This window comes from Scomber scombrus, chromosome 13 (assembly GCF_963691925.1).
Source record: "Scomber scombrus chromosome 13, fScoSco1.1, whole genome shotgun sequence".
Lineage (NCBI taxonomy): Eukaryota > Metazoa > Chordata > Actinopteri > Scombriformes > Scombridae > Scomber > Scomber scombrus.
This window is the reverse complement of record NC_084982.1, coordinates 16,635,636-16,662,449: the sequence shown is the minus strand read 5'-3', so window position 1 is coordinate 16,662,449 and position 26,814 is coordinate 16,635,636. Positions and strand designations below refer to the sequence as shown.

Genomic DNA, 26,814 nt, shown 5'->3' with positions numbered 1-26,814 from the left:
GGAACCATCAAATGTTTTGGCATTTCTGCTTTAAATGTGAGATAAAGCAATCATCAAAACAGTTGCAGCTTTAAACGCTATTAAATAACAACACAGACAAAATCTTTCATGAGAGATGTAAATCGAAGCAGCAGTCACAGTTAGAGAAGATGGAAGCAGAAGCCTAGAATGGAGAATGAAGTATGAAATAAGTTGATTTTATCATATTTTCTCGAGTTATCCGTATCTCATTAAACCCTGAAAATTAAAGTTAATTTCAAGAAAATTAAAGATAATGAATTTGTGATCTAGAGATGAGGTATAAAATTCAAAGAATTGCAACTACTTCAATAGATGGCACAGACTCGCCCGTCTAAAGTTTTATTTATGTGAAAATGAATTCTTAGCCTGTGCCAGTGATTATGTTTCAACTGACAACAAAATCCTACATTTTTTGTGCTATTCCATATAAACGCCTCAACTGTCTATTGAAACAGCAGAGGGAGATATGGTTGGAGTGTACTAATTTTATAGGTTATATGTGGGGTTGTCTGAGGCTGAGAGTGGGTGGTGAGTCATTCAATGTTGAGAGGTAAGACATTTATAGTATTTCTTACTGTATGTGTGTATCTCATAATTTAAAAATGATGGGCCGAGCCTTACCATTATGTAGCTGTGTGATTTCACTAAAATACCAAATACTAAATATTTAAAGATGCAACATACAGTATGTGGTTTCCTGTTGTCTTTCCACTGTGTAAGAACAAACTGTGCTATGATACCTAAGTCCTTTAAAAACTGTAACATGTTCTCACTTTATCTTCTACAATCACCACTGAACAATAGTATTTCAGCAACTAAAAACCACAGAGGACTTGTTGTGAGGATGGATTTCACTGCAGTGTTTCGCTGGCTCAGCAGTAAAGCTTGACTAAGACAGTGGGACACCACATGCATGAGAAGCTAACACCCTGAGAGTGTGAGGACAGAGCAAACACCACAGATTTAATTACAGACTTACAATCAACATATGTGACCTGCTGGTTTATAAGACAGAAGCTGATGACTGATTGATTAAGAAAACATCAAACCAACCAAGAATTTGAGTATATGTTGCTCGTCCCTGGAAAAAGTAGTCTAAACCTAAAGTCCACTTATTAACTTTTGGACCATGGGTTAAGATTTTTCAGTCAAAAGACAATAATTAGTTCAGCACAGTAAGCAATTGTTCAACAACTGTTCAAACCTAATTAGAAATAATTCAAGAATATTTAAAAAAGGGTTTAAATAGGATCCGACCACTTACAGAGCAGCACTATTTGAATAACCCTGAAAGATTGTGATTTATGTTTTTAATAAGTCACACTTATAAACACACTCAAACTGCTACACAAACATGTATAATTTTAAGAAATGAATGTGTCAGCCTGAACTTCCTCATCATTTTGTTCCAAAGTCAAGATGTTGTGATGAGGTGCGCCTGACTCCGTCTTCTGTTCAGTCTATGTTTTGGACTTTGGTTGAAATCTGACTCTGAATTCATCACTTTTTATTCTTGGCATCCTTCCTGATAAAATATCAAACAATAAGCCACAACCTCCACAAATCCAGCAACAGAGTAAAAGGGGTTATAGTTGTTTATGTCGGTTAGGTGAAAATCGTGGCAAAATGTCAGCTAAAAACAAAAATAAATATGGAAAGGCTTACTAAGATTAGAGCCACCTCTGTGTTTTTCTTTTTTTTTTAAAACAATTTATTTGCCAGTTTATTTCTGTTCTCTGTCAGGATCCTCTTCTCCTTTTTGAGTTGGTCTGTTTATTTAATGTAAAACATACCATTTTTAAAACAGCCACTATCTGATCTTACAGCTACTGATAATTGCATAAATGTTGTTTACTATCATAAATGTAGCCAGTTTCCTTTAAAGGGAAACCGTCTTACATATTTCCCATAAGAAACACAACGAGTGCTTCTATGTTGCTCTCCTTCTGTCTCCGGCCCACAAACATCTTATCTGACCAGGAAATGACAAGTAGCAACAGAAAAATTGATAGCTGCAGCGACATCCTGGATCAACGTGTAAAGTCTTCATCCGCAAACTGCAAGTGTGAGTGAGTTTGTGCTTACTGCAGGTGGTGCCTATAATTGCTCTCATGAGGATCTCAAGAGTGAACAGTATTGATCAATAGAGGGGAAAGTGACATGTATTGATTTGAAAATGGGGGCTAGATCTCATTAAGGCTTCCCCCCAACAAAATGCCCTGCTCTCATTTTTCCTCAAAAAGGCACAGCTGAGCTAGCTAAGGTCTTTTCTCCATGTCTACTCTACTTCCTCAGGATGTCCCGGGGGAAGATGTACAGTATATACTCTACAACGGACCACTGACAATGTGTCAACCTGCACAGTACCTACTGAGCAGACAGCAAGGCAGAATAACGCTATCAGACATGTTAATACACAAACAAATGCAGGAAAACTTAACTTTGCATCATCTCAATAAAGTTCAGATCGATATTAGAGACGTAGAGTAGTAGTAGTAGTATTTACTCTGCAAACATTGCTCTTTTTTGGGCAAGAAGCCCCTCACTACAAGCTAGAAATCAGAGTGGGGCTACCTGCTGTTCACATGGGGCGGGGCTACACATTTAGCACTGCCCACCAACCCAAAAACCCAGCTTAGTAGCTGGCTGTGCTCCTAACGGAGTCATAATAAGTCAAATGGATGCTTGAGAGCTTTGTCACTTCAACATAAACAGGTGTAGTTTTTGGACATTTGCTCAAAGAATTGTTGCTTTTGTTTTTCTTGGTAGGAAAGTTGATTTTGACTTTTGATTTTTTCATAGTTCATTACAAGCTATTTCATTTTCTGTTCCCAACTCTATATGCAGCGACCCCAACAGTAGTGTCAGGAGAACTTAAAAACATGTTTTTGTTGGAACTAAATAGTGTACGTTTAGCTGGTGGCTAGCTTTAATAGCGTTAATATTTTATGTGTTCTCAATCAACTTGACTTTCTGATGGGCATTCCCCAATAGCCTAGCAGTTAAGATGCTGCAATGTCCAGTTTGATTTCTTTGTTGCATGTCACACACTGTCTGTCTCTCCCCTTGTTTCCTGTTTGTTTGTTTGTTTGTTTATTAGGATCCCCATTAGCAATTGCGAAGCTACTCTTCCTGGGATCCACAAAGAAAAACAATACAGTTATAAAAACCCACAACATTATACAAATGTAATTTCTCTCTACTGTCCCTATCTAATTAAGGCATAAAATGCCCAAAAATTACATTTTAAAACATTAAGTTGCTAGAGCGCCCTTGTAGCTCAGTGGTTACAGTGCATGCCATATACCCGCAATGTCCCTGGTTTGAGTCTATAAAGGGACCTTTGTTGCATGTCATATCCATTTCTCTCTCTCCCCTTGTTTCCTGTTGGCCTCTCTGCCACCAACTGTCCAATAAAGGCAAAAATAATATTTAAAAAAATTAAAATTAAAAACATTACATTGCTGATTTTGTTTAAATAAATGTTAATGTCAGCTACAGCTTTTAGCCATCAGCATTTCAGAGATTAAAGCCATTTGTTATTGCTAAGAAACTATTGCTTAACTTTTTGGGTGATAAGACAATTAGTCCCACCCCGACTTCCAACTTGCAGTGAGGGGAACTTGTCTTGAGTACCTCTATCTTTTACCAAAGGGAAGGATAATAACTGAAATGTAAATAGGTTTAACAGCCAGTGTCTCTTGTCGTTGAAATATGCATGTGTTGTCCTTTCTTTCCTTACACATTTTCTTTTCTTTTAAACTTTTTTTTATTTTTATAGATCTAGTAATGGAGAGTTGATGGTGGAGAAGCAGACAGAAAACAAAGGGCAATGACATGCAACAGGGGTCTCAAGCTCGAGTTCAGCCAGGGACGTGCTCCCTCCTTATGCATTTTTATAATGGTAATGGGATAAACTCCAGAGACAGTTTAACCAAACAGCAGAGGAAATGTTAGTCGAACTGTGTCTTTGAAAAACACACTCGCCTCTGTAGTAGATACATCGAGTATCTGGATTGCCCGCAAGTACTTCGCTGCATCATTGAGCAACAATCAAGAACTAATTCCCTTTTAAATTTTCAATGTGCTGCTGATTCTTTAAATATGCCACAGTCTATCTTGAGGTCTTCATCGAGGAGGTTTACAAAATGAAGTGCACCTACAGGACAAAGACTTAATTTGTTTCTATTTTAGTGGCTGCTTCTTTGCCTGGTATCTGACTGCATTAAACACGTTAAAAGAGATGAATAAGAAAAGCAGGATTAATGGATAACAACTGTTTCAGATAAAGCCGGCTTTGAGATTATGGAGAGATGAAATGCTGAACCCTTTCACCTGTGAAAGCCTTTTTATCAAAAGCGAGTGGGCGACATTATAGAAAGGAACTTTTCTCCCTGAGAGCCACCTCCCGTGGACACAAGCTTGGGCTCCCACACAGCATACCAGAGCGTGCCACATGTTCACTGGAGCACCAAGCCTCCGCCTGTCCCTCATGAAATATTCATCAGCCGGTGCCGACGGAAAAGCCATGATGTCAGAGACTCCAATTGCGGTGTCCTGTGTTTCTGCACGGCCACAGTGACACAGCAGCTCAGTGAGTTAAGGACAGTCTGGGGCTTTAAACTGGCATACTGCAGGGGTTATATTTCAGCGCTTTCCCTTTGAACTGTAAAATAAGAGCGTATCTCACAGAAAGTGGGTGGGGGCTCAGTTGGAAAATATTTATAGCAATATTTGAATAATAACAGTTGTGGAGCTGGTTGCTTATGTTGCCAGGCCGCTGTCAATCAAATCAGATCCACCAACACTGTCCTGATGACGCAGATTCGCTTTTGAGTTTTTGATGATTAAACTTTTGTAAATAGTGATTCAGATTTTTTTTTTTTTTCAAACTTGAACTTGATTGTTGCTTATTTAATCACAAATATTTAATGTTACTGACAATACATATCATTTGAAACCAGGTTTCAGGGGGCTTGAAAAAACCCCTACAAGGAATACATTGAAACCGTATGATGAAACATGCACAAGGTTTGCAGAGAAGATTTTGGGTTGACGCTGGATGTTGGCAGCTAATCTTCTGAAAACTGACTAGGTCATCACATATTAATAGTTTTCACCGTCTTTGTTTCACACTTTATAAAACAGCTGAATGAATATTGCCAGACCCAATTCCCTTTTATCTGTCTGTTTTTCTGTTGCAGAAAATGTCTCTGACAGAAGACTGCAGCAAACCGTAATGACATTCACTGCTCCCTTATATTACCTTTTCTCTAGAGTTACATATATTCAGACTGCTGCTACCTCTTAACACAGATCCCTGCTCGGTGCCTCTTGTGGCCTGAAAATTACCTGCCGGCTGTCGCGCTGGGAGGAGGAAGAGGAGGAGGCGCTCTTGTGAACCGGTGTAGAGGTCTTGTTGATAGGCGTGGAGCTCCTCTCCTCAGAGCTCATAGTGCGGCCATGGGGGCCTCGATGGTAGTGTTGGTGGTGAGACATGTTGGGCACCGGTTGGCTCCGTGGACCTCCCTCAGCACTGGGCCCCACGGATAAGGAGCATCCTCTGACACTTCCTCACGCTGACTGCTTGCTGTTCATCTGAAACACAAAAGGTCAGGAGGTTACACTATCACATCCACGGCGTTGCCTTCCTCATTCTATCACAGTGCTGTTGTGTATCACTACCAGACAGAAAGACGCACAAACATCGATTTAACAACACTAAGTCTAGTTTATTCCTTGTCGAAATGAGTGTCCGGACCTCTCCTAGGCTTTCAGAACGATTCTCCATAAATTTGTTAATCCTGCTAACAGCTGCTCAATTGAGAAGCCAGGAGCTATTCTTTGAAGCATGGGTTTTTAAGATTCTTCTCATTACATGTGCATTACTGAATAATCCTTTCATTATGTTTGCTATGAGACTGGTGCCACTCAATATTAGGCGAACACACTGGTGCCCACTTCACCGAATGAACTCAAACCCAAATTGAACCTATATTGACTTGCAGTTGCCCCAAGTGTTTGACAGACACTTAAGTGGAATTGGCACGCAGTATATCTCTGTACATCAAGGAACTGAACCTTGTTTACAATCAGGTAATGTTGTGTATCAGATCAGCATGACGATTTCAGACTCACTGCCTCCACTGCAGAAACTCAAGATCATCCCACAGGATTGCGTTTGTAATATCTACAATAAATACCTCTATGATAATGATAGTAATTAGGTGAAGATACCAAATCAATACAAGAAAACATCTATAGCTCTACTTGACAGTGACTTGGTTATCAGTTCACAGTAGCTACAAGATTTAAAATGTCTGATTAACCTTATGTTCAGATAGCAGCAGAGAGTGTTTGTTTTCATCATTAGTCAAGGCACTGTGTTGCTCCACGCTGACACCCATAATACTGCCTACAGTGTTGCTGTGTAATTGTCTGAGCTCTCAGAAGGTCTCAGCACTAATAAAACATACATCGATTGCAGAAAACAAACAGATAGGCAAACCATGTTGACTTTAGTCACAGATAGTGCACTTCTATGAGGCTGGCTGAGTACCAATATTTATATCAAGCATCTCTATGTTGATAATGTGACTTTTTTGGGGTAACATTCAGAAGATACCATTTTATACAGATACATATACAGATTCACACAAGTGTATTATAAGTTGGAGGTTGTTTTGCAACACTAAAAAGAGAGGATATTGCAAATGGCAAGGCCATCAATATAACAACACAAGCCAGTTTGTGTTCATACTATACACCACTCTGGAGCACCCTGTGGTTTTAACAACAGGATGTGTATGTTAGGCTCTCCCATGTGTCAGGGAAACTCCCCGAGCCCACTGAGCAGCTCTGCACCCTTCAGCAGAATGCACTCTTACATGCAACTGTGCAATATACTCAAACTATAATCTATAATTCAGATCCTTTGACAACGTCATCATCCCCGCCCTGCCTTAAGCCAACTAGGATCTAAGCCACTGTAAGACAAGGCACTAAGTCCATTCACATAGCATACTCCACTTGGCCTATTTAATGTAACCACTCTCCTTGACCTAATAAGGAAGCAGGAGTGAGAAGTACTCTACTTTAAACCTAGATGTTAGTGTGTCAATATGCTGTTAAACCTTTGATGGTGCAGGGCTGTACGACATGAGGATTGTGTGCCGAAAGGAAAAACGTTTCATATTTCATATTTGTTTGTCGTTTCATATTTGGCTCTATTGTTTATTTCGTTGTGATGCAAATCATACTCTGCTGCAATATTTTTTTGTCATTTGGAGTCCATCTTTTCTTGGTTTTTTACTCATGAAGCTTTTATTTGACTTACAGTAATGTAACAAGATTAAGTGTCTTCAACTCTCCAACTTTCCAACGCTGTCTGTCTCTCTGCTGCAGGGGCTGAGCGGACCAACTATTTATTCATTGAATTAAAATGTGCTATATCGGGATAGGCACTGTTATCGTGTTATGAAATGACTTACATCGGGATATGAAATTCTGGTCATATCGTTTAGCCCTAATAGCCATCCAGGTCCGAAATTAACAACCACCAACCACCTAGATTCTACATTTGGTAAGTAAATCTTAATCTACCACCCGAGTAGGTAAACAAGATAGTCATCTAATAAAATATACGGCATGATGTTTACCACACGGGATATCATTTGACGTTGCAGCTCTACACTAGACTGTCACTTGCTGCTAGTCTGCTGCTAGCTACTATTAATTAAAGAGCTATTATGTGGTAACCTTTAGAAGGAGTAAGCCTTTAAAACAAACATCTACTGATAAAAAGGAGGAGAAAACACATAAAAAAGAACATTTTGAGAAATGGAGGTTTGGAGATAAAGGAGTTTCAAGAGGCTGGAAACAGTATGATGCTGAGGCTGTGGTGTTGAGTTGAGATACTGTAATATACCTTATTATCTCAATGAAATGCACTGAAGCAAATGTATATGTGACACAAAAAGGCCATTTGTTATTTTGGCCTGTCAAAAAGCTAATTTTGGACACTGTAGCCATCTATCAGCACATGAACAGTAGGGGTGTAACGTGTATTTGTCTCAAACCATTACATAAAAGATGTTTGGTTTGACTTTCTTTGGTTTGGTACGCTTCATGAACCAAATAGTTACCGTCAAAATAGTTTAATAATCCACTAACTCCAATGTGCAGAACAATAATTTGTGAGCGTGAGATATTTGGCAGCATGCCACTTAACTGTTGCATTGATGTATGCTAGCCGGCTTAGCCGAGGGTAGCCTGGTTACCCTGGTTACCCCGTAGTGTTGCTGCTGTCACACTGACTGCAAAATAGAGACCTCTAACACTAACTGAGTAGAACGCTATTATTAAAATATGCTCCATTATCTCTGTAGTGAGAGTCCCCCTCCCCTCTCTATGATGTTCAGCTTTTCACTCTGCCTTTGAGTGAAGCTGTTCAGAAAAATTATGAACACATTTTTTCTAATGAAAGAGACAAATGTAGATAACAAGTATGAAAGTAAAAGCAGTGCAGCACTGCAGCAAAACTAAACTGTTTCAGCCATAGTTATGGCCAATGAGAATATTTATTAATATAATATAATTAATAAAAGACTAAAATGTTCTTTCTTTCAATCTCTTTCTTTTTCCTTGCTGTACTGAAAACGCACTGAACCATGACACCAAAACATTGAGTTTTATGTCCCGTTACACCCCTAATGAACAGCAGCGGAAAGATGAAGATTTGTTGGAAGTAAAAGTGAAATAAAAAATTGCAACAAACTGTATCGCTTCACTTTTTTTGCACTCTCGCTGTTTACTGTCTACATTGATACATTTTTGCTTTCCCATAAGTATTTGTGTAAATGCTAGATGATGTAAGCAAGAGATGTTTTACACACCAATCCAGTAGCGCCAAACATAACCAGTCATAATAAAATTTTAGCCCACAAGGAAATAAAAGCTGTTAATTTTGAGGGCTGACAGAAGCTGTTTGTTTGACTCCTGTTTAGATGGACTGCAGTGTTGCTTCATATGAGTACGGTTACCACGTTGGGGAATGTCCGGCCAGGACTCAATTAGTCATGAGCTTAATCTTCTAAATCCAGTCACCATGATTATTGTCCTCTAAGCAGGAGGACAAAACAAGCCCTGCCGTATGAATGCTGCAGACACTCCCTAAATGCTCAGTCAAAACCTCAAGAACAATACCAAAAACATGGGAACAAACTAATCAACCATGACTGTCTCCAGATGTGTGTGGCTGCTAAATGATGGTGATGTGTGTGTTGTCGTGTGGATAGAGGATACAAGTAATCTACCAGTATAGTAGATTGTGATTCCCTCCTGTTACAAAAAACTATTAGGATCATATACTTTTTAAGAATAAATGTACTGTAAACATTTAAAATATATTTTTTTAAATGTGATGATGATGTTTTCAGGAAAAAATGCCAAATATCCTCTAGTTCCAGCTTCTTACGTGTGAGGATTATCTGCTGTCATTTGTCAAACATTCTTTTTATTTTTATTTAATCTCTATTTAGTCCCATTGTGATTAAGGATTGATTTCTTAAGGGAGATCTGGTCAAGAAAGGCAGCAGCATAAATAAAAACACATAGTTACAGAAGGAAGGAAACACATTTAACAAGAAGAAAAAAGAAACTCACATTTCACAAGAGAAATCTCTAGATATTAGTTGCGTAACCAGGTCAATTTAAACATTAACATCTCAGAGAGTGTGCCTTTAATTCTTTCATTTTGGATTTAAAAGCATTTAACAAGATTAATTTGTTGAATATCAAGTAATTCTGCCACATACTCAATTACGAGGGAGCAGAATATACTAATGCTCTTTTTCCTATTACTGTACGGGCATTCATGAGAACACTTTTCTAAGCAAAGAGAGTAATGTCCGGTGATAAAAACACATAGTTACTTTAGTGTGGAAGCAGAGCAAGAATCGACCTGTATGTAAAGGTGTACTGACCAGATCGGGTGACCAGAGCAGGCCATCATACTTGAGAGTATAACTCACTGTGGTGAGTCAGAGCTTTACTATTGGTAATACACCTCCAGGAAGCATGGCATACAGACCAAATAGGTCTGTTGAGGACGCTGTAAATCAGGCCCTTCACTACATACTGCAACACCTCGACAGTCCAAGAACCTACGCCAGAGTGTTGTATGTAGATTTTAGCTCGGCCTTCATTACGGTGTTGCCAGAGCTCCTGCATATTAAGCTGTCTCAGTTTGCTATACCAGCTCCTCTCTGCAGGTGGATCACAAACTTTTTGACAAGCAGACGCCAGCAGGTGAGGCTGGGTAAATATACTTCAGATATTCACACCATCAGTACAGGAGTGCCACAGGGCTGCGTCCTCTCGTCCCTTCTCTTCAGTCTCTATACTAATGACTGTAGGTCCAAAGAACCATCTGTGAGGACCTTGAAGTTTGCTGATGATACAACCATTGAGGGCCTCTTCACTGATGGTGATGAGTCAGCCTACAGGAGGGAGATAGGGCAGCTGGAATCCTGGTGCAGCCATAAGAACCTGCTGCTGAATGCCCAAAAAACTGTTTAGATGGTGGTGGATTTCAGACAAAATTCAGACAAAAAAATTATACCGCCATCATTGAGTCCGTCCTCACCGCATCTATAACCTCCTGGTTTGGGTCAACTAACAAGTTGAACCGGTCCAGACTCCAGCGAGTGATTAGGACGGCGGAACGGATCATCGGCTGCAATCTGCCAGCGCTGGTGGATATCTATAACAGCAGGGTCACTAGACCCCTTAAAGGACCCTCTGCATCCAGGCCACCAACTCTTCCGCTTCCTCCCATCAGGAAGAAGACTCAAGTCCATCAAGACCAGCAGGACCAGACACACGAACAGTTTTTATCCTAGAGCTGTATCCCTTCTTAATCGCACTGAACATTTTAATGGATTGCACTAACTGCACTATTATATTGCAATTGCACTTTTTTCCACTGTAGCAATATTTATTGTATCTACTGTATGTCATCTTTGTGCTTTTAACTTACTACTTACTTTTATCCTTTTTACTTCTTCGTTATTGTATGCAACTACCAAAGCAAATTCCTTGTATGTCTTTGACTACTTGGCCAATAAAGCACCTTTGACCTTTGACCTTTGACCTTTGATGGTAAGCTGTGTCAACCACATGAAGACACTGAGCAGAGGCATGCATATATAAAAGATCACCATAGTCCAACACAGGATAAAAAAAAGTGGCAGCAACCAGTCTCTTTTTTAACATTTAAAGAACACTTAACTCATTTAGAAAATAAAAAAACACCCAGATATATGCTTCTACTTCAATTCCCACAAGAGTGACCATCAAAAGGATATTTTACTGCCTATAAAACATAAGTTTGGCCTTTATCTGCATTAAGAATGAGTTTCAGCTGAAGCAGGGTATTTTGGGCAACATTAAAAGCATTTTTCAAGTAACCAATGGTCTGTGAAAGAGTTGACACACAACAGTATATAAGAGAGTGTCATCAGCATAAAATAAAAATTAGCATCTGACACATTTTGACCCTGATTATTTGTATAAAACATTAATAAGGACCGAATACAGAGCCAACAACATAATGGTCATTTAAGTCATTGTAAAAAAACAGCAGCGGCTGGAAATTTATGAGGAGCATCAGTCAGAATTTTATTTTTCAGTGCATTTAAGATTTGGACGAGTGGATGAATTAATCAACAGGGTAAGCCTGACAGAATTACAAATAGATTTACAATCATCAGATACCGGCTTCAACTAATCCCGGTTAAAATCACCAGCTAAAACAGTTTTTCTGTAGTTTAGTCTGAATAAAAGGGGAATTAAAGACTGTAATACCAACAAAAATTTAAAAATAGCAACACCACCACCTTTCTTTGGTCTGCCAGCACGATAATCATTTTATGTATCAATATCTTTATCAAAAACTATTTTTTTCATCCAAATTTTGGATGTTACAACAGTGTCAGCATCTGTTGCTATAACCCATATTCTAATCATATCCATTTTAACAAGCTGCACACAGTGAGATGAACAATATTTGAGACAAGAGAGATTTAAAATCCGATGGAGTCTGAATACATTATGACTCAGGTCCAGCGTTGGCTGGAACGTTACCAGATAAAAGTAATCTCTGTTTTAGCAGCATTACACAACGATTCCTTCGACATTTCATATGTTAATTCTGAACATTAAATAGCAAAGTAGTTATGTAAAGCTGGAGGGCTTTGAAAGCGGGGTAAGTCTGTGTGTAAATTCAATGATAAGTTCACGTCCTGTGCCAACCACTTCTGGTTTGCATAGATTGTACAAGCGCATCCATGAACACTGTCCAGCGGGCAAAACACACTGTTAGATGTACTCACCCAGGACCGATCACTTACTCACTTGCTCGTAAGTCTCACACAGACAACGCGCACAGTAACGTCACAAGAAAGGCCAGAGAATAAATATGTATGCGTGTGTGTCTGGCAGACAGAGGGGTGGAGATGGGGGAGGAGTAGGGGGGAGGAGATGCGATGGCGAGGGCAGGTGGAGAGGCCAGGCAGGTGGAGACTGAGAGGCGCAGTCTTCAAGACCAAGGAGAGTTGGAGAGATAGACTCACAGGATTGGATCAGATTATATCCCAATTAGATGGTCCAGGAAAGGAAAGAGATATCCCCATAATATCCATAAAATAAAGTTATCAAATGCACTATATAAAATGCTTCAAATACTTATATCTTATACTTACTATATACTATAAATACTGGCTTTACTTCAGTATGAATGTTAAAAGAATAAAAGACTTGCTTGGAGAAACTGTAAATGCGCTGTATTGTAAATTCAATATCTTTGGGTTTTGAACCATTGATTGAGCAAAATAAGACATTTGAAGAAGTCAAATATTGGAAATTATAAAGACCATTTTTCACTTAAAAAAAAAGAAATTTACAGGAAAAAACGATAAATCAGTGAAAATAATCGTTAGCTGCAGCCCAACACACTACAGAGAATTCCTTGTGGAAATTAGCCAATACTCTTCCTAATTTCCTCCATAGCCGTTTAAACTTCACTCTTGCATGGCTCTAAATGTCTAAATAAGGGAAAAAAGACCCTTTCACTTCCCTCTCCTAATGCACTCTCAGCTCAAACACACATACACATAAAGCACGTTCTGTCTGTCTGTCTCATTTCATGCGTCAGAAAGGGAACTGAATTTGGGGGGGAAGGGGTCTTTTTGAAAACTAATAATGAAAACTGTCAGAGATGTTTAGGAGAGGAAATGATTGAACTTCTAACTAGTGCCATCAACTGATTTTATGCAAGGAATTTCTTATATAATTTAAAGCCATACGTGCAAAACTACACGGCTCATTAAACTGGACACAGGAAAGATTTTATCAGAACAAGCTGAGTGAACAACTCTGGCATAAACATGGCACAAAGGCTTGATTGGATAATACAGTTTGTCCACAGCATTTTTGCAACATATGCCCAATTCATAGATTAATGTGGTAAATTCTGTAGTGCTGGATCCTATATTATGTTGGTATTTAATAAGGAATTTAAGATAAACTGAAAAAAATCAACATGAATGGTGCAGTAGTTCATAATACTGGTGTCATTTACGCACTAAACCAGATCATGATCAGAAATCATATTCTTTCAAATTGGGTTTGGTATTTATTTTTCATAGCCCAACTATAAAAAAAAAACAAATGCAAACTGTATCTGTGATCACAAGACTCCAATTGCTGAATTGTTCTACTTTAATTTCCTCTTACATTATAAGACCAAAACTGAATAAATCATTTGGACAGATTTGAGCAGGGTGGAACAGCAGCAGCAGGTTCAGTCACATACAATAACAACAATCTGCTTTGCTGAAATCAAGTCTTTGAATAAGATGCTTAATTCTTACAGGCTCCAGGGTTTTGTTTTGGTTTTTTTCTAGCTGAAAAAGTGCTAGGGCCTTATTAGAAGGTGGCGAGTGAATAAGTCAAATTTCTCCTTCAGGGATCATTCGAGAATCCCAAATACAGTAAAGCAGTGACTATCATCTGTGGTGACGTGGGTCAAGCCAAGAAGAGCAAAGCACAGAGAGGTTTAGACGACTGCAGTCATCCCACTATCTGTATTTATGCCCTGCTCTGTGAGATCTGACACGGATAAAGAAAAGAAAATTGAGATTTAGACACCCAATATATCAGGAAAAGTTAAAAAAAAACAAAGAAGCTGAACACAAAAACAAAAAATCTGATCACTTTCTGCTGTATGTTTGGATGTCTCCTGCTGTTAGTAAACTGAACATGTAATGCAATTAAGCGTGATGGTAACTTACCTGCGGTGGAAACAACTCCATGTTTGTGTCACCACATCTAAACCACCCACAACATCAGACTATCGACCAGCACTCTACAGAGGAACCCCTCTCCCCTCTATCTGTTGCATAATTAAAGTGGGCCAACAAAAGCAGACCCGTGTCCCAAGATTACATTACAGGGCCTTTGAGGAGAACTATTGTCTGAATTTACAACTAGCTAATAATGCATATCGATCAGCAGAGCAGTGTTTTGACTATTTACATGGGTGTACAATAACAGGCTAAATGAATGTTGATCTTATTTGACATCTGGAGGCAGAGAGCAGCACATCTGTTAAAAGTAAAGCTGGTCTTTTTCTTTTTTTTCCCTCTTCTAACAACAGTAACTGGACAGAGCCAGTTTATCCTGTGCTACACACACACACACACACACACACACACACACACACACACACACACACACACACACACACACACACACATTACATCATCAAGGTAGAGCTTGGTACCACACTGGAATACTTTCTGAGACTGACTGACCTGTGTCCATATTGGGAAATGAAGTGCTGGAAACTGTCAAGAGCTGAAAACTGGCACTGAATCCTGGGTCTGGAGGACTATACTTAGGGCACATTTTGTAACTTTATATTGTTCTTACTTGCTGTATCTCACTCAAGTCCTACAGCTGTTGTGTTAAGACAACACTGATGCATTTTAGATATTTAGTTCAATTTTTTTAAGGAAATCTGTTTATACTCAGCAAAGTAAGATATAATAAAAAGTGTCATTTAGTATCGGGGCTGAAAATCTGGTTATCATCTTGGCACTGATAACGTTTGAAATATACAAAGCACTTTACTTCAAGATAACATAGGAAATGAATGAAAAAAATGATAGCACTAATAAGAGTGCATGGGCATGTTTGTGATTATTAACAGCCAATCATTAAAGCAAAGGACAGGGTGTGCTATAGATGAGTCATAGGCCTAAAAACCATACATCAGTCTGGCTCCTGCTTAAATTTTGTCATTACTAAAAGAGTAAGAATTATTCTGCTGTTTAAATATTACATTGAATCTAATGTTATGAGCATCAAAGTCAGTTTAGTCTCTGCATACCCCCTATTCTCCCTCTACAAAGGATAAGGCACATAATCTGTGCAAAGATTTCATTTAAATGGGACAGAGACACCTTCAGCGGGAGGGTTATTCAGGCCGAGCTAAGAAATATATTGGAAAATCAATCATCACTGCTGATCAAAGCAATATCTATTGAAGAAAGTGTGCCAACTACAAACTACAAAAATACATTGAGCTTTCCAGTCCCCTCTGCTGTTCTTTAATTTATGTGATTTGAGGCTGTTTTAAACAACTGCAAAGTCATTTGGCTGACCTTCAACTGGAGGGAAAAAAACAACATGTTGTGAAGCAAATCCTGTCAGTGACAGAAGTTGGCTAACTTTCAATTAGTTGCCATCTCAACAGTGACAGCAGGATGAGTGGATTATAAAGGATGACGGGTGGAGATTATGCTCATCAATAGCACACTGATATATGGTAAGAAAGGCACCTAATGGGACATTAAGAGAAGCCACGAAGCTCAGTTAAAAAGGTGAAAATGTCAGTGACGCATTACGTCTCCATCACCAGAGTCACTCACAGAGCTGGCTGCACTGTTGGGTTGTTATCCATCTAACTGCATCCATGTTTTTACTGTCCGAGTTCATGATAGCGTCCCTGCGGTTGTTGGGAGATTAATGTTTGGATACATGGTCGGAGGGTCACCTCTTCCCTGGGTCAGACTAGCAGCAGCTAGCTAAGTCAGCGGTGGCTAGGTGGTCATGTCTGACTGGTCCTCGGTGATTCAGTCAGGATGCTAATACAAAAGGATGCTCTGAGCAGTGGCTGTATACCTTCATCTAACACAGCGTTGTTATGACATGGTTTACGCCATATAAGCAAGACTGGTCTTCATGTTGCCTTGGAAGATGGAGAAAGAGACAAAGCTTCTTGCCTTACCAGAGATGCGGTGTAATGACCATGTCTTTACAGTTCTTGGCGCAGGAAACAATTGAGCGGGTCTCCCTTTTGCCTCGGTAGATGTCCCCAGCTTTTTCAAAGACAAGCTGCTTCCATGAGGGCTCCACGTCGAAAATATCAGTTTCTTCTTATTAAAGATATGTATAGTACGAAAACAGCATTGTGGAAAGTCACAAAAAATGTGCTGTGTTTGTCTGTTTCCTTGAATGCGGCTGGTTGTGATGCTCAGCTCAGCTCGACTGCACTCCGCTCGCTCCTCCCTGCAGCAAGATGGGCTCGGAGCGGGAACAAATAACCGGGATGGATCCTCACAGAGGCGGGTACCGGATGCTCACAAAACACGGCGGTGTAGTCGCACACAATTTCGGACTCGGAGTACACCCCGATATTTCAACCTGGAGACCAGTGGCGATTTTAGACCCTTTTTATGGATGCTCAAGCACCTCTAAATTTGATCTCAGCACCCCTTAAAAAATAAATAAATTACTATTGTATTATACAACTTTAATAATGTTTTATAATAATGTCTGTTAGAGATGGGACAAACAATTATGCTAAAGGTTCAAAAGGTTTTTATTTTAACAGGTCTAATGTACTTTGGATAGTTATGTCATTAATATATCATCATTCCCTCAGGGTTCATTAACTATCTTAGGGTCCTCTCCGTAGAAATCTGTGATTGTTTATTCTGAAGCATTTTTATTATACACTATAGTACACCACTGTATTATGTATTAAAATTTCTTGTTGTAATTTACGTTATCCAGTGAAATGAGAAATTAAGTAGGGGGTTTGAACCCTTGCAGGGTCAAATTCTTATTAGGCGCTGAGCCCCCCTAAAGATCTGATCCCAGAATCGCCCCTGCGGCTGGGTCTAGCTAAAAATATAATGCGTTATCATAGCTCCATTGATGGACTCAGCAGTGGAGTTTTGGGGTCAATAATCGATAAGGGCCTTAACCACTAGAGGCACATGCTTACTAGTTTAGCTAGATAATTTATATAATAGTGGAAAAAATATCAATGTAATATGAATTCATCCTGTTTTGCCCAAAAGCACTATAAATAATCAACCATTGACCACTCTTAGCCTATTTTATCCCTTTGTTTCACTTATTGCAACAGTACCTGGATTATAGGTTGCCTGGCAACAGCTCTCACATCCATGTAGCTAATTGGCAGCATCCTGCCAGTTGACAGTTTATGTCACTTTATACAACACTTCTGACTATATCTGGCTATACAGTTATTTTGAAGCTTAGTTTTCCCGTTTAAAAAAAAAAGTTCTATCAAGTCTATAAATCTGTTAATATGAGCTCCACATCGACCAGGTTTGACAAAATGCTATAATTTCCCAATATACAGCATATAAAAAACACTCTAAAAGTGAGGATGGTCATTTAGCACTTTTTATACTTTACTACATTTTGCTGCCAATACTTGCACTTGAGTATAATTTTGAATTCATAAAAATAAAAAAATAAAATTCATAGCATAAAATTCCCCCTTTGTATTATGAAGGGATCTTCTAATGGTCAGTATGAACAGAAAGAATTATTAAGGACAGAAAACCCTGTTTCAATATTAATTTAGACACCTGACTGTTGTTTTAAGACAGACTTGAAAAACCTGTCTTTTACGTAAAGGATGTGAGTACTTCCACCACTCAGACAAGCTGAGACAAGTTGAGAGTACATTACATATTGGTCTACACATGTTGGAGGTATTTGTTGAGAAAGAATTTTAGTATAGCTGCTTAAAGTTGTTTTTTTGTTTTTGTTATTGTGACAAAACCAAAAAGATATCTTTAAAAATGCTTTACAGGCTTTAATTATCATTTGCAGAAATTCAAGAAGGCATTGATATTAGTTGCACCTTTTGTGGGGAGCTCAGAGAAAGGCTGGTACATTTATTTTGGTATTGCCCGCATACAAAACAACTGTGGAGTAAGCACTGTTGATCATATCTACCCTCACTCTACATGACTTTGGATTCTTTGAATATGACATGAATCTCTGCTTTCTGTTCTATTTGATTAATTTTCTTAGTATTTTGACCAAAATTGATATTCAAAAACTTCTTTCAACAAAAACTTTTCAGAGCTGACTGTCCATATCACACAATACATTTCTTCAATATGTGAATGTACAGACAAAAAAAACTGTTAAAAAATATAGATAGACCATAGATAGATATTATTTATTTTATTACAACCTTCCGGCCCCCGGGTGTGTTTGAGATTGTAGACACACGTTGTTTAGACAAGGTGCTGTTAACTACCTAAGAAGTACCAATTTAGCAGCAGTGTCACATACAGATGTCACGTAAAGAGTGGAGGCCATGGACAATTGATGAACTGATACATTAGTGTATCACTCAACCATAGGTCAAGTGGCACTACAGAAGCAGCCAAGCATCAAGTCCTGCACTCAGCTGATGTTAAAAGGTGAGACAAGGTGACCTCAGTTATATTAATGAAAACCGTTATATACATTTACGCTGTCCTATTCAATGTGGGACAGCAGGCAGAGCAGTATTAAGGCATTCAGTCACTATTTCATTGATTGCTTGAACAGACATTCAATTAAACATTGACAACAATGGGTGATGGTTTGGTGCTCATTGTAGCTTATCGTTAAAGGAACTTGAGAGGCAGTCTATGGGCAAGAGTAATTATAAACTCTTCTCATCTGTCTGTGCCTGTCTCAAAAATGGCTGAGTATCAGTTTTCATGGCTGGCATACCAGACCTGAATTCTCCACTTGAAGCTTTCCCCGTCTTACAACCTGTCAATGCCAGAATAGTCCTTGCCATTATAGAAAGTTTGGTGTTAAGGCTTTCTATTTATTTTATTTTTTTCCTTCTTCATTGAGTTAAATAACATTTATATTTTATTATATCATATGGATGTATTTTCTACAAGCACTTGTATGTTCTTTACAGTTTTTTAAGCCCAGTCACACACTATAACCGGACCTAACTAAACACCCCAAACCTTGATGCCATCTACCAACAGACCCATTTCCAAAAACCATAAACACTATTCCCCTGTTTTCAGTCATGTGCTCCTGTAGAAGGTACTGGCATTCAATACCATTAACTCCAGTTATAACAACTGGAACCTAATTAACACACAATTCCCCTGGTGGAAATGTTAAGAGTCAAAACTATTCAGAGCATCAGGAAAAATAGATAAAAGGGTCATGGATCATTGACTTGATTTGGAACAATGGATCCACAAAGACCTGAGCCTGCAGCAAAATAAATGTGATTTCTTTCTTTTATGTATAAACAGTTTTTCCCTTGGTTTATATTGATAAAATATTTTACTGTTTTCTACGTTCTTTATGTAGGCTATCAGTTGTATATTTGTACAGTACATTTACTTTTTCACTCAATTTCAGGTTATTCTACTACAGTACATTGATGAATTAAAAACATGTGGAAATGTATACAGTATCTCACAAAAGTGAGTACACCCCTCACATTTTTGCAAATATTTTATTATATCTTTTCATGGGACAACATTATAGAAATGAAACTTTGATATAACTTAAAGTAGTGAGTGTACAACTTGTATAGCAGTATAGATTTAATGTCCTCCGAAAATAACTTAACACACAGCCATTAATGTCTAAACAGCTGGCAACACAAGTGAGTACACCTCACAGTGAACATGTCCAAATTGTGCCCAAACTATCAATATTTTGTGTGACCACCATTATTATCTAGCACTGCTTTAACCCTCTTGGGCATGGAGTTCACCAGAGCTGCACAGGTTGCTACTGGAATCCTCTTCCACTCCTCCATGATGACATCACAGAGCTGGTGGATGTTGGACACCTTGCGCTCCTCCACCTTCCGCTTGAGGATGCCCCACAGGTGCTCAATTGGATTTAGGTCTGGAGACATACTTGGCCAGTCCATCACCTTTACCTTCAGCTTCCTCAGCAAGGCAGTTGTCATCTTGGAGGTGTGTTTGGGGTCGTTATCATGTTGGAAAACTGCCCTGCGGGCCAGTTTCCAAAGGGAGGGGATCATGCTCTGCTTCAGAATGTCACAGTACATGTTTGAATTCATGCTTCCCTCAATGAACTGCAGCTCCCCAGTGCCGGCAGCACTCATGCAGCACCAGACCATGACGCTACCACCACCATGCTTGACTGTAGGCAAGACACAGTTGTCTTTGTACTCCTCACCAGGGTGCCGCCACACACGCTTGACACCATCTGAGCCAAACAAGTTTATCTTGGTCTCATCAGACCATAGGACATGGTTCCAGTAATCCATGTCCTTGGACTGCTTGTCTTCAGCAAACTGTTTGCAGACTTTCTTGTGCATCAGCTTCAGAAGAGGCTTCCTTCTGGGACTACGGCCATGCAGACCAATTTGATGCAGTGTGCGTCGTATGGTCTGAGCACTGACAGGCTGACCCCCCACCTCTTCAACCTCTGCAGCAATGCAGGCAGCACTCATTCGTCTATTTTTTGAAGCCAACCTCTGGATATGATGCTGAACACGTGGACTCAACTTTGGTCGACCCTGGCGAGGCCTGTTCCGGGTGGAACCTGTCCTGGAAAACCTCTGTATGATCTTGGCCACCGTGCTGTAGCTCTGTTTCAGGGTGTTAGCAATCTTCTTATAGCCTAGGCCATCTTTATGAAGAGCAACAATTACATTTTTCAGATCCTCAGAGTTCTTTGCCATGAGGCGCCATGTTTAATATCCAGTGACCAGTATGAGAGTATTAGAGAGAAAACACCAAATTTAACAGCCCTGCTCCCCACTCACACCTGAAACCTTGTAACACTAACGAGTCACATGACACCAGGGAGGGACAACGACATAATTGGGCACAATTTGGACATGTTCACTGTGAGGTGTACTCACTTGTGTTGCCAGCTGTTTAGACATTAATGGCTGTGTGTTGAGTTATTTTCAGAGGACAGTAAATATATACTGCTATACAAGCTGTACACTCACTGCTTTAAGTTATATCAAAGATTCATTTCTATAGTGTTGTCCCATGAAAAGATATAATGAAATATTTGCAAAAATGTGAGAGGTGTACTCACTATTGTGAGATACTGTACATGTGTTGTGTCTTTATACTGCATTCATCATGTAAAGAGGTTGTTCTGGGGGGAAATCATTGCAGTAACAGATTCTTAACATAGTGTTTTAAATTGATCTCACCGGTATGTGGTGGTGGTTTTGTAGTGTAAGTGTATTAAATGAGTTTTGTTTGATGTCTGAGGGCAACGTTTGGTTTACATGTAAGGTCAGGTGGTTTTGAGTTGAGAGTTTGCTTTTGACATGGAAGTTTGAAATGTGTGAAGATGCAGTTATGCATTTGTGTTTTAGACTTTTGGGAAACTGAGCATAATTTCAATAATCCAGAAAAAACTAATATGTGGTCAATAACTCGAACAAAAAAATCCTACTCAACAGCCTTCTGACATAACGACCACCACTGGTCAACTTGGACAAGCTGAGAGCACATTACATATTAGTCAACATTTGTTGGAGATTTTTGTTGGGAAAGATTTTGACTATCGCTGCCTAAAGTTTCTTTTTTTTCTTCAAAATAACAAAATAAAAAATATATATCTTTAAAAATGCTTCACATTAATTGCAGAAATTCCAGAAAGACATTAAAGTAAGTTGGAGCTCAGAGAAACGCGGTGTTTCTATGTGAATGTACAAACAAAAAAACTGATAAAACAACCAGTTTTACAAGATATTTATTTATTTCATTACAACCTTCAGTCAGCATGTGTGTGATTGTAAACACACGTTGTATAGACAAGGTGCTGTTAACTAGCTATTGTATGCCTTTGTTTCACTTATTGCAACAGGACCTGGACTGTAGGTTGCACCCCACATCCATATAGCTAATCAACAGCATCCTGTCAGCTTTAGTAGTTTTGCCAGTTTGTGTCACTTTATACTTTGTACTATTCTGACTATAAAACTAAATAAAACTGTAATATGTGTGTTCAATAAATCAAACCATTAAAAAACTTCTTACTCAACAGCTGTGTGACGTAACGAGCATGATGAAACAGGTCAGCTGACCGATGACGTGGAGCGAGTAACTTCACGGGAAGGAAGCACGTTTTGTGAATCAGTGGAGAAAGAGCCGGCAAAAAGGCAGAAGCCAAGGAGCTGAGGAAGAAGTTTTTCAGTTCGTTCGACTAACTACACGCTAAATACAGGTAATAGTTTAATAATCTGAATATTAAACGTTTCTTGTCGTTTTTTAAATAATATGTTTGTTTATTCGACGTAATTTCGACTGAGCCGGTTCTTTCTTATATGCAACGTGGGCAGTCCTCTTTCCTGAAAAAAGGCCGCTATTTCCTCTCTATTTCTGTTAATTATTGTATTATCAGCTAGTCAGCCTTTCACAGCACAGATATTGATGACATTGAACTACAGGAGATAACGTTATTACCAGATGTTAATATCAGACATTAACACGTCGGGCCTGTCTAAGTTACCGTATGTTACACTTGTTTTGCCGGATTATTCATATGACAGAAGTAGTAAATGCATACAGACCGCTTGTTTTACACCATATAAAGTTAACTAAACCGAACTTCTCTAACCCGGTTTTGTAACAATGGCGGGGTCACATTAGTTGCGCAACTTTTCTACTCCCCCTTGTGGTTAAATGAGGGATTGCATTTATAATTCTTTCTAAATATATATAGTAGAGGGAGAGAGAGCAGCAGTCGAGTCAATGACATGTTGTTTAGCAATAAGAGTGACAGACAGTTAAAAGCTAATACAGCATTGAAGTCCAAATATCCTGAGTGTGTTATGTATTTTTTTCCACAGAAGCCATGCCTGTAGACATTAATAAAGGAAAGAAGGCATTCGTCCAGAAGTGTGCCCAGTGTCATACTGTGGAGGAGGGTGGAAAACATAAGGTTGGACCCAATCTGTGGGGTCTGTTTGGACGCAAAACAGGCCAAGCAGAAGGCTTCTCCTATACTGATGCCAACAAAAGCAAAGGTAAATACTGTATATTAACACTATGGGTATATTCCTAGAGATCATGCTGTTTAGAGTAAATCATCATTCTCATTTGCTCACTTTAATTCCAGGCATTGTCTGGAATGAGGACACCCTGATGATTTATCTGGAGAACCCCAAGAAGTACATTCCAGGAACAAAGATGATCTTCGCTGGCATCAAAAAGAAGAATGAGCGTACTGACCTCATAGCATATCTGAAGTCTGCAACTTCATAAAAAACTCTACATTTGCCAATTTTGTGTCTTGACAAACTGCTCAAGAGGCCAGGGATCTTCATTTTTTTTATCAAAACTCAGGCAGAACTGCAGGCAATCTAGCAGTAGTTGCGCCAGCACTATAACTTGCCACATTTGTCACAGCTCTTCTGTTTCTGACATGATCCTTCTCTTTGGTGGAGTGAATGATATCCCCTGGTTTTAACAGGTTCTTTTTCTTACATAAATTATTAAACCATTTACTGTGTATTTAGAATGTAGGGACTGAAAGCTGTTTTTTTTTGTTTTCTAGATTACAGTTATCCAGTATGTTTTGTTCTCTCTGTAGATTCTGTGTTCGTGATTGTTCCAGTAATGAATACCTTTCTTGCTTCTGAGTTGATGATACACTCAAAGTCTCTAATTGTCACTGTTGAAATTTCAAGTTAGGTTAAGAATATAACTGACACTATACACAATTTTTAAAATTTCTTAAGGATCTGTTTGACTTAATGTATCCAAAAGTGAATAATTGTTCAGTATTGAGTTTTCTTAAAGAAAGGGTGGTTAAATACATGATGAGGATTAAGGCTAATGTGGTGCATTTATGAACCTAATTGGAGTGATATACTTAAACATCTGGCTGTTGCCAGAGGGTGTGCAGCTCTAAGATTTACCTCAAGGGATTTGATAAGCGTGAAGTGGCTTGGTTTGTCCCTTGCATTTTGCAATACATGTATACAATTTCAACATTGGAATATTGCATGTGCAGGTGTGATGTGTGTTATGTTGTATATGTTTGGGTAATTTCTGGAAGAGTAACTTCTTGCCCTAAATGAAGTGCCTTGCAGTTTGTAGTTTTAAAGAGTCTGAGTTTGAGTTCTCCACACCTGTTGCATGTTTTTGTAGTAGGTTGTGTGACCTCTGAAAAATGGAGAAACTTTGCATATGAATCAGTTGTCTTGACTGGCTGCTAGTTATTGAATGCATTTGGATCATTGCATGTTCATACATTAAAGGTAGTGAAGGTGTCATGGTTTTGGTTTTCTTCATTGTCCTGCATACCAATGCTTTAAAAAACTTGTAGTCAGGCCGCTTTTTTAATTAAAATAAAACAACATTTTGAAATGGTACTATTTTTCATAATTTGCCTCCTCACTAAAAAAAATCATATGAAGTAACACGAAGGGAGAAAATCATTCTTTGATTGAGCTTAATTTTAAAAATGAAGGGGCGTCCATGATAGGAGATGCAAGTAACACCATTTCAACCATTAGTGTTGTACTATAAATGTTCATGTCCATTCCAATGGGTGGAGTATAACTCCCTCTAGCGTTCAAAGGGAACATTTGCATCCAGACTAATAATTTAGTATTTAAAGGAATTTGATTTTCTGACATTCATCTGCCAAAAATCCTCGATGTTACATAAATTAATGGTAAAGGCCACTGCAGATTCCACACTTGCCAAGGTTTTGATATTATGAAATATATTTATTGTCCAGATCCCGTATATAATATACTGAACATTTTTCTTAAGTGGCAGTATTTCACTTTGATTGCTCTTGTCGGTCAGCATTATCATCATGACCAAAGCATTGAAAGGGAATACATAGGTCCCCATTCTGTTTGACTATTTCATTAAATTATAATTAACCCACACGGTGGGCTTCTGCTTTTAAGTCGCATTATAGCTTCCTATAATAAAAGTAACCATCAGTGAACAAACATACACCACTGTAAGCATTAACAATATGTTTTATGTTTGTACACTGTATAGTTTACACCGTGTATATTATGCATGCCATCATCATCATCATCATCATACTTGCAGCGCCTTTCTAAGGAGGCTAAACGGTTCAAATGGCCACAGGGCTGAACTGCTGAAACAAACCCTGAGCTCCTGTCAGTGTGACGACGCGAGCGTCAGCGGGATCGAGCCAACCACAGCCAGCATCATTTGCACACAAGATACGACGGTGATGCTCGGTAGTGGCTCTCTATGAGATTTCCAGTTCTTGTGATTCTTGCGAGTCGGAATTTGCTTCCACGCTGCTTTGCTTTAGATTACCTTTAATGTTTTTAAATCGAGTCACCGGTGTGAAGATGCTGTGGAGGAATATGCTGGTGCGCAAAGAGAGAGTCCATCTCACTCCCTACAGAGTGGAAACTGGAAATGTAGCCAGTGATCTAGGGGTGTTTCCAGCATAATGCATCTTAGAAGTTGTGGTATAAGTGACTCTCTACTTTAACCTTCAGTAAAGCATCATAGATGATATTTCTTTGTGCGACTTCATGGATTTGGTTCACTGAGGACCATCTGAAGAACAAACATGGAAGTGCCAAATATGGTGTTCTCTGACGTGGAAAGTTTTCTGGACTCGCACCCCGAGTTATTCGAGGACTACCTGAACAGAAAGGGGAATTATAGCATGGTGGAGAAATGGCTCAAGAATCACCAGGCTAGCAAAAGTCCGGCATCTGCAGCAGCTCCCGCCGAGCCGAGAGAGGAGAAGAGAAGCGCGTGCAAAGATAGCTGGGCGAGCAAATGTGATGGTCTGCAAAGGAGAGCCTCGCAGAAGGAGCTGCGCAAAACTTTTGCCAGATCCAAGGCCATCAATGTTAACAGGACATACGACGAGCATGTCAATTCCAGGGCCCAGGAGCCGCTGACGAGCATGAGGAGGAGAGCTCTGCTGAGGAAGGCGAGCTCTTTGCCTCCGACCACTGCGCACATACTGAGCGCACTGCTGGAGTCCAGAGTCAACATCCCCCAATACCCGTCCACAGCCGTGGATTTCAAATATTACCTCAAAGAACATAACGAAAGAGAGTTTTTCTTGGAGCTTGTAAAAGACATATCCAACGACTTGGATCTAACGAGCCTCAGCTACAAAATCCTTGTGTTTGTTTGTATTATGGTCGATGCAGACCGGTGCTCCTTGTTTTTAGTGGAGGGCACTGGCAACAAGAAGACACTAGTGTCCAAATTCTTTGACGTGCACGCAGGTACCACAGTTTTACCCTCAATGAATTCAGATGAAGTTCAAGTGCCGTGGGGGAAAGGGATCATTGGATATGTGGCTGAACACGGAGAGACAGTGAACATCCCTGACGCTTATCAGGTGCTTCTTCTTAGTGCATGCATGCTTGTGTGCTTTTGCATGACTCACAGAAAGAGAGAG

The 26,814-nt window shown here is 39.2% G+C and overlaps 3 protein-coding genes across 3 annotated transcripts in view; 2 read left to right on the top strand and 1 right to left on the bottom strand.

Annotated features, from left to right (window-relative positions):
* The window catches only part of osbpl6 (oxysterol binding protein-like 6), a 39,997-nt gene extending 23,418 nt beyond the window's left edge, over nucleotides 1–16,579 (bottom strand). Inside the window, exons 1-2 of the mRNA XM_062431962.1 lie at nucleotides 16,373–16,579; nucleotides 5,374–5,619 (exon numbers count right to left, since the gene is read on the bottom strand). Coding sequence (XP_062287946.1) covers nucleotides 5,374–5,520 — 147 coding nt within the window. The 5' untranslated portion in view covers nucleotides 5,521–5,619; nucleotides 16,373–16,579. The remainder of the gene's footprint in view (nucleotides 1–5,373; nucleotides 5,620–16,372) is intronic.
* Nucleotides 16,580–22,491: 5,912 nt separating this feature from the next.
* On the top strand, nucleotides 22,492–24,763 carry LOC133992927 (cytochrome c-b). The gene is made up of 3 exons (XM_062431725.1): nucleotides 22,492–22,611; nucleotides 23,237–23,413; nucleotides 23,506–24,763. Exons 2-3 carry the CDS (start codon nucleotides 23,242–23,244, stop codon nucleotides 23,649–23,651), a joined length of 318 nt encoding a protein of 105 aa, XP_062287709.1. The 5' UTR covers nucleotides 22,492–22,611; nucleotides 23,237–23,241; the 3' UTR covers nucleotides 23,652–24,763.
* Nucleotides 24,764–25,962: 1,199 nt separating this feature from the next.
* Nucleotides 25,963–26,814, top strand: part of pde11a (phosphodiesterase 11a) — a 40,629-nt gene continuing 39,777 nt past the window's right edge. The window contains exon 1 of the mRNA XM_062431831.1: nucleotides 25,963–26,754. Coding sequence (XP_062287815.1) covers nucleotides 25,963–26,754 — 792 coding nt within the window. The remainder of the gene's footprint in view (nucleotides 26,755–26,814) is intronic.